The sequence below is a fragment of the Carassius auratus genome, linkage group LG36F (genome assembly GCF_003368295.1).
Source record: "Carassius auratus strain Wakin linkage group LG36F, ASM336829v1, whole genome shotgun sequence".
Taxonomy (NCBI): domain Eukaryota; kingdom Metazoa; phylum Chordata; class Actinopteri; order Cypriniformes; family Cyprinidae; genus Carassius; species Carassius auratus.
In genome coordinates, this window is record NC_039295.1 from 1857675 (window position 1) to 1866459 (window position 8785).

The 8785-nt window shown below is 42.2% G+C and overlaps 1 protein-coding gene across 3 annotated transcripts in view; it reads left to right on the forward strand.

Annotated features, from left to right (window-relative positions):
* Nucleotides 1-219: 219 nt before the first annotated feature.
* The window catches only part of slc11a2 (solute carrier family 11 member 2), a 13448-nt gene continuing 4882 nt past the window's right edge, over nt 220-8785 (forward strand). Inside the window, exons 1-10 of one of the 3 annotated variants that reach the window (XM_026240818.1) lie at nt 220-350; nt 2577-2708; nt 4124-4185; nt 4797-4912; nt 5370-5489; nt 5609-5728; nt 6767-6873; nt 6982-7052; nt 7127-7194; nt 7269-7424. In XM_026240818.1, coding sequence (XP_026096603.1) covers nt 4149-4185; nt 4797-4912; nt 5370-5489; nt 5609-5728; nt 6767-6873; nt 6982-7052; nt 7127-7194; nt 7269-7424 — 795 coding nt within the window. In that variant the 5' untranslated portion in view covers nt 220-350; nt 2577-2708; nt 4124-4148. The other 2 variants (XM_026240819.1, XM_026240820.1) reach the window with 2 other exon arrangements.

Here is an 8785-nt window from a genome sequence, read left to right on the forward strand (position 1 = left end):
TTCTAACCGGCATGCACTGCTTCAAGTCAGACTGCGATCGGTTTGCCCAGTGCTTCATGAAGTCGAACGCACCTATTATGAAAGTCTTCACTGCTGATTCAACGTCATTATGACACATGACTCTCCTGCTCTCAAGACTTTAATTATGAAAGCCGCTGCTGATTCAGCAGCAGACTGACACGTGACTCGCCTGCGCTCAGGACTCTTATTATGAAACTGCTCTCGTAACTTTTATTATGAAACGCGCCGGTGCTGTGCCGTCACCTTCGCGTCCTCATGGCTGGAGATTACAGCAGCTCTTCAGTTCAGTGACCGAGGATCTTCATCGGGCAGCGCATCCTCATCCTCAGGTGACTGTGTGAGTGAATGTGTTTATTCAGAGATGTGTTAGTGTTTCATCTGTCAGGATCGATCAATTAAACCCCAGCAGGATCCGAGAGTGTGCTGTAAAGCGCTGAACTCGTCTGATCTGGAGTAAGTTGCTAACGTTAGTTAAGTTGTGTGATAAACTCGAGTTAGACAGAAACAGCGCGGACTTTGGGAAAATATCACCCAGCAGACATAGCCACGAATCTAAACACAGGTGCTTTGCATAAGCAAACCTCTAAAAGAAACAAGACAAACGGGTTATACTGAGAATGGAATTCGCCTTTCTGTATACATGATATTTATAGAGTAGTTCTTCTGGACCGATGCTGTATTAATAAATACGCATTAATCTCAGGAGTGTGTGAGAGATCTGTCTTCAGTGCAGCTGTTTGATGAAGAAAAGTTAAGTGAGTGACACTTCTTCAGATCTTCATCATCATCTTCATCACGTGTCTTCTCTCATGACGGAGAGGGATCTGTGTTCCTTCAGATCAGTCCCAGTGTTGGAAAGAAAGCCTGATCAGGGACCCACTGAAGACAAGTCTGCTCAAGCCCTGCTCTGTTTTCTCTGTCCTCGTGGGATCTGAGTTTCCCCTTGAACCTTAGATTTACCCAAAACTAATTACACCTCATGTTCTTATGACCTCCTCCCAATACTCACTCCAGTCCATCAGTGAACATCTGGAGTAGACTAAACCTGAAACACATCTAGCATTAAGATGTTTTAACTCAAATGTGCAGATTTCTCCTGATTCAGACCAGAACACTTTTTCACTGGAGGAAGTGTTATTATGGGTTATATACTAATGTCGCGTTTCCACCGCAGGATCTTTACCCAGGAACTAGGGACTTTGGACTAGTACTCGGTGTGTTTCCACCGCAGGAACCAGGAACTTAATAAAGTTCCGGGTAAAATATGCCCCTCAGAAAGTCCCTGCTGGCGAGGTGGTACTTTTTCAAAGTTCTGGAACTTTTGGGGGCGGGACTTGGGCGCTAAACATTCTGATTGGTTGACTTCAACCACCATTTTTTCGGATCATTTTCAAAACATTACTGTTATTGTGTGATGAAATGTAATTTTAAAAGTATTTCAGGCGAGAATGTATTTGTTTAAAACTCAAATCTGTGGTTTATTTATAAAGACAGCGCCTATTTAAAAATGTGTTTCGCCGATCTCGGAGACGGTGAGCTCCACTCCATCAGTGGAGGCTCAGTCCTCATGTATCCACAGAGAGCAGCCTCTCCTGGGATAGACCTTCTGATATATGTGCCGCTGGCTCTGATGTCTCTTCAGTGGTTAAACATAAAATATAATTCAGCTGCGGGGTAAATCTAACAGGTTTTCTTCGGTCTGTATTCAATTTATCTATATGTTAAAATGAAAATAAAAATTTTCATTGTAATGGCTGTATATAACGTTACACATATCCCTGAACTAAGTACATTTCTGCAGCTGTTATCATGTTTAAATGAAAATGAAAGGAGGCAGTGGTATTTGATATCCGATTTCATTTTATTGTAAATATACAGAGAGGAAATTAGCAGTAGCCATGGTCAGCTGACTGATGCTATAAAGTACGCTGCTGTTTATAGATTTACCGGACTTGCGTCTGAACTACCGAGGATGCACGTCCAAAATCAACGTACTATAGTATTGAGAAACGCGCGCAGACCTATGTCACCAGTCAATTTGCCTAATCTTCCCGGTACTTTACACCGCGGTGGAAACACAGAAAGCAGCAGGTCTGGGGGGGGGGGGAAGTTCCTGGTACAAATGTTCCGGGTAATTTCGGTGGAAACGCGGCATATGTATTTGAGTTAAAAACATCTTAATTCTAGATGTTTCATCTTCTGTCTTCTCCAGATGTTCACTGATGGACAGCAGTGTTTTATAACCACACACTCATTAACCCTTTCCTGAAATGTTTATTAACATGATCATGTGAAAGAGTTATATACCTCCGGTTCCTGTAAAACTCAGTGATGAAGTCATATTTTACAAGATCAAGTTGTTCTCAGACTGAAGACCGGATGAAGCGGTGTGTGTGTGTGTGTGTGTGTGTGTTCTCTTTCTGTTGAGTGTGTTTGTTCTGTGTGTGTGTTCTCTGTCTCCGTGTGTGTTCTGTGTGTGTGTGTGTGTGTGTGTGAATCTGGGCGTGTATTGTGCCGTTGGACTTATCAGAGATGTTTCTTGCTGCTCTCCTCAGATTACAGCGGCGAGGTCACGAGCACTTCCTCCGTTTCCCACAATCCTCTGCTGCAGATCAGTTGAGCTGAAGTTCAGTTCAGTGCTGCTCTTCATCTCGTGTTGGATCACTGATCTTCTCCTGGGTTCGTCTGTAAGTAGACACTGCTCTCTCTCTCTCTCTCTCTCTCTCACACACACACACACACACACAGCAATCGTAGCTGATTTCAGGTTTAAAATGAAACTCTGTTCAGGTGTAAGTGTTATGAGAGATTAATAATGTGATGTATTTAACACACTGCTCCTCTTCAGTTGATTTCGTCTCTGTTATTCCCTCACTAGATCTCACACAGTGTGTGCACAGAGAGGTCAATCATTCACAGGCTGTGGAATAGATCAACATGATTTAATCATGAAAAACAGCTCGTTTTATTCAAACTCTTAGTCCTATCTCATCTCAAAGCAAGCTGGTTTTGTATGTTTCAGTAGATTTCAGAGTTGTCTCCACTTCTTCATTAATCTGAGCTCTGTCAAACAGTTAATCACATCCAAAATAAAAGTCTTTGTGTACATAATCTATGTGTGTGTGTACTGTCTATATTTGTGATGTGTTTATATACAAACAGTATATATTGTGAAAATACATACATGCATGAGTGTCATGCATGTATGTATTTTCACAATATATACTGTATGTTTGTGTATATATATTTATAAATCACAAATATACACTCATATTATGTAAACAAAAGCTTGTGATTAATAGTTTGACAGCTCTAATTGAAATGTAATCAGGCAATATGAGAGGCAGCTGTGTCTCTGAAGGACCCGTGACACACTCACTGTTTGTGTTATTACAGTAACTGACTGATTCAGTGTTTGACTAATACTACGAGAGCAAGATTTAGACTATTGCACACTGAGCTCTGTGTGTGTGTGTGTGTGTGTGTGTGTGTCTCTCTGTGTGTGTGTGTGTCTCTCTCTGTGTGTGTGTGTGTGTGTGTGTGTGTGTGTGGTCTGATCATGTGAGGTTGTCTCAGTTAATACTATAATCACTGCTCGTGAAGAAAAAAAACCCTTGAGGACTCTAAAACAGACAGACTTAATCATGTATGTAGTGTGGTGTGCAGGGTTTGTGTGTTTCTCCTGTGTCTGTGTGTGTGTGTGTGTGTCTGTGTGTGTTCTCCAGTGTGTGTGTGTGTTTCTCCAGTGTGTGTGTGTGTGTGTGTGTGTGTGTGTGTGTGTGTGTGTCTGTGTGTGTTCTCCAGTGTGTGTGTGTGTTTCTCCAGTGTGTGTGTGTGTTTCTCCAGTGTGTGTGTGTGTGTGTGTGTGTGTGTGTGTGTGTGTGTGTGTGCAGTGTGTGTGTGCATGCAGTGTGTGTGTGTGTGAGAGAGAGTGTGTTTCTCCAGTGTGTGTGTGTGTGTGTGCAGTGTGTGTGTGTGCGTGCAGTGTGTGTGTGTGTGTGTGTGTGTGTGTTTCTCCAGTGTGTGTGTGTGTGTGTGTGTTTCTCCAGTGAGTGTGTGTGTGTGTGTCCTCACCGTCTCCTCTGTGTCCTCTGTGTTTCAGTCTCTCGGAGGCACTCGTGGAGCTCATGAAGACTGAGCAGGACGGGGCTGGAGCGCTAGAAGGTGAGACACACGTCTGAAATCCTCCGGACACTCTGGAGATCACAGTAAACCAGTGCTGCCTCAGCTCTAGTGTGCACCCTAACACTGCTGTCAGACGCTTACTAACGAGTGACTTCACTAGATCAGCACTGCTGCTAATAAAACTGGTTCATTAATCAGAGGCTTACCAGAAATATATCAAAACTTCATGTTTGATTAGTAATATGCATTGCTAAGAATTCATCTGAACAACTGCAAATATGATTTTCTCAATATTTAGATTTATTTGTTTTTGCTCCCTCAGATTCCAGATTTATAATAGTTACATCTCAGACAAATATTGACCTCCGAACAAACCACACATCACTAGAGAGATCATTTATTCAGTGTGTGTGTGTGTGTGTAAAAGTGTATTTGGTAATTAGCTGTCGTAAGACTCAGAGGAAGTGATCTTGAGTTTACTGCTGTCGTTTCCTCATGTTTTACTGTGCTCATGATGTTTATGATGTGTCGTATTCTTCAGTGAACTCTGTGACTCTCACGAGCAGCTGCTGGTCACGGATGAGAGCGTGGCTGATGTTACAGTACAGAGTGTTAATGAAGTGTGTGTCTCTGTCCGATGTGTGTTTCAGAGAGCGGCTCTCAGGGGCCCGAGCTCTACAGCGCTGCGTCTCCCGGCCCGCAGCAGGAGCCCATCTCCACATACTTCGAGGAGAAGGTCCCCATCCCTGAAGATGACATGACCAAGGTACCTCAGACAGCACAACACAAACATTTGACTTTACAGCACTTGTTCCTCATCAGAGACACAAGTGAACCAAACTAATGCTACTGTAATAAGACAAGAGTACATGACCTTTCACCTTCATAATCCGGAAAAGAAACTAACGTGATGGGCAGGTTATGGCACTGCAGGTTTATGAGCGTGACCACCGTTAGCACGTGTGTGTGTGTGTGTGTGAGAGAGAGAGAAGGCTGATGGGTAAGAGAAGTGTTTATCAGATTGTGATGTTTATAATCATTAACTCATGAATTAGTCCAACAACAAGACGAACTTGAGGAAAAATAAACACATGCAGAGTGTTGTGAAACAGCACTGGACTCTCGTCATGTGACCAAACTCTCACGTGACCTCTGACCCTCCGTGCGGTCCTGCTCTGACCCCAGCTGCTGTCAGGAGTGTGATCAGCTCTTCCTCTCTCTAGCTGTTCAGCTTTCGTAAGCTCTGGGCCTTCACGGGGCCGGGCTTCCTGATGAGCATCGCCTACCTGGACCCTGGGAACATCGAGTCGGATCTTCAGTCCGGGGCTCGAGCCGGCTTCAAGGTGAGTCTGCTCCACTATCTGCTCCTGAATCAGTGCTTCTTGAGCAGATATAATAGAAGAATGCACATGTCTCATTTTCTGGACGACCCTGACGTGTGTGTGTGTGTGTGTGTGTGCAGCTGCTGTGGGTTCTGCTGGGGGCCACCATCATCGGGCTCCTGCTTCAGCGTCTGGCCGCTCGTCTCGGTGTGGTGACCGGGATGCATCTGGCCGAGGTCTGCAACCGTCATTACCCCACGGTGAGAGACCACTACTCCAGTTAATAACCAGTGCAGAAAACATGATTTATATAACACTAATACTAACTGAGCCATTCATTTTACACTCAGTACTATTCAAAAGTTTGGAACAATCAAGATTTTTCAAATGTTTTCCTTTAGTCTTGAGTAGCAGGAGTCTCTTCCTCTCACCTCTCAGCAAAAACTGTAATATTGTGAAATATTTCGTTTGAAACAGCAGTTTTCTGTGTGAATCTGTGTTAAAGTGTAATGTATTTCTGTGATGCTCCGCTGTATTTTCAGCATCATTCCTCCAGTCTTCAGTGTCACGTGATCTTCAGAAATCAGAATAATATGATGATTTACTGCTCAAGAAACATTTCTGATTATTATCAATGTTGAACACAGTTGTGCTGCACAATACTGTTTTGGAAACTGATACATTTTATTTTTTAATGATTCACAGATGAACAGAAGGTTAAAAAATAACAGGATTTTTTTTTTTAATAGAAATCTTCTGAAACATTATAAATGTCTTTACTGTCATTTTTGATCAATTTAATGCAGCCTCTATAAATTAAAGAATGATTTTTAAAAAAAACATGTGACATTCCGAGATACTGAATTTGGGATTTTCCTTAGTTGTCAGTTATAATCATCAAAATTAAAAGAAATAAACATTTGAAATATACAGTATCAGTCTGTGTGTAATGAATGAATATCATACACAAGTTTCACTTTTTGAATGGAATTCTGCAGTTTTCTATGATATTCTAATTATATGACCAGCACCTGTATATTACACTTTAACAGATTCACACAGAAAACAGCTGTTTATTTTATGTTTATATTTATCACATAAATGCAGTCTTGGTGAACAGAGGAGACTGTAATGCACCTGTAAAGAACAGAAGATTTTCAGAAATCTTGTTTTAGTAGAAGACCTGTTTTAGTGCAGATTGAAATGTGAGCAGAAACAGAGCAGCGCAGTGTGTTTTGTATTGAGTCTTCCTCTGAGCATCAGTGTGTGTGTGTGTGTGTGTGTGTGTGTGCGTGCAGGTGCCGCGGATCATCCTGTGGCTGATGGTGGAGCTGGCCATCATCGGCTCTGACATGCAGGAGGTCATCGGCTGTGCCATCGCTCTCAATCTGCTGTCGGTCGGCAGGTACATCCTCTTCTTCATCCTCATCCTCTCTTCAGCTGTGAGGATGTCAGCTAATGTGATCCTGATATATCTGTGGTTGAGGATGTGATGGCTGATGCTCTCCTGCAGGATTCCTCTGTGGGCCGGAGTGTTGATCACCATCATCGACACGTTCGTCTTCCTGTTTCTGGACAAGTACGGTAGGTCCGCGCCGGAGGAGGATCGCAGCGGCTGCTGTCGGGGCTCTAACGCGAGTCTGCTCTGTCTTCTTCAGGTCTGAGGAAGCTGGAGGCGTTCTTCGGGTTCCTCATCACCATCATGGCCCTCAGCTTCGGTTACGAGGTTGGTGCAGCTGCAGCACGTTGTCCGCAGGTGTGTGTGTGTGTGTGACGTGTCTCTGCTCTGGCTGTGTGCAGTATGTGCGTGTGGCTCCTGACCAGGGCGAGGTGCTGAAGGGCATGTTTGTGCCGTACTGCAGCGGCTGTGGACCCACGCAGCTGGAGCAGGCCGTGGGGGTCGTGGGGGCCGTCATCATGCCTCACAACATCTACCTGCACTCCGCTCTCGTGAAGGTCGGTGTACAGCTCGCATCACATGATCAGTGTCCTGCAGCACAGAAGCAGTCATCAGTAGCACAGGGATATCTGGAGAAATAGACAACAATTATACATTTCTCTTTTATGGCAAACATCATTAGGATATTAAGTAAAGATCATGTTCCATGAAGATATTTAGTACATTTCCTTCTGTAAATATATCAAAACTTCATTTTTATCAGTAATATGCATTGATAAGAACTTCATCTGAACAACTTGAAAGATGATTTTCTCAATATTGTGATTATTTTAGTTCTCTCAGATTCCAGAAGACACAGTTCAGTGTAAATAAACCGTTGTAGTGAGATTAAACCAGTTAAACCAGTGACTTGGGCTGTCAAGCGATTCATATTTGAAATCTACTGTATTTTTCGGACTATAAGTCGCACCTAAGTATAAGTCGCATCAGTCCAAAAATACGTCATGATGAGCATTTATTTAGAACCAAGAGAAAACATTACCGTCTCCAGCCGCCAGAGGACGCTCTGTGTGTTCAGTGTAGACTACAGGAGAACTGAGCAGCATGGAGCGCCCTCTGGCGACTGGAGATGGTAATGTTTTCTCTTGGTTCATTTCTCTCGATTCATGTCAAATTAATTTTGATAAGTCGCACCTGACTATAAGTCGCAGGACCAGCCAAACTATGAAAAAAAGTGCAACTTATAGTCCGGAAAATACAGTAGTTATAGGCTAATTAATTATTCAATTGCATGATGTGCTGATATGTTCATCTAATTCATTGCACATCAGAAATTATTTTATTATTATATCATTATTGTTTCAATTTAGAAAAGCATTGGATAGACATTTACCAAAAATAGCTTTAGAGATAAATATTTTGATTCTGCATAGAACTTTTAAGGCATTTACCTTGCGATTAGAATTACTTAAGTAATGCTATAAGATAAATGGGTTTTCAAACATACTTGATTATAAAATATTAACTTGTTAAAAAAAAAATATATATATATATATATATATATTCTAAATCTGAAACCAAAGTTGCCAGTGAGTCACTGTCTTAATGAGTGAGTCGTTGAATAATTCACTCAACCGATTCGTTCGAGCACCCAATTCATTCTGGAACTGATTCACTGAATCACTGACTCACTTGTTCAGAACTATTTTAGCTTGTGAACACACTTTCTTGTTTATTGAACTGTTGTATAAGTCAATCACATTTGTTTGTCCTCCTATTTTGAGTTTGATGTTCACTCGAAAAGACTCCTACATCATATTCATCAGAAACTGAATCAATCCTTAATCATTTAAACATGTTATTTACCCCGTAATCAATCTCACCCAGTTAAAGCACTAAATCAAGTTTGTGCTGATTG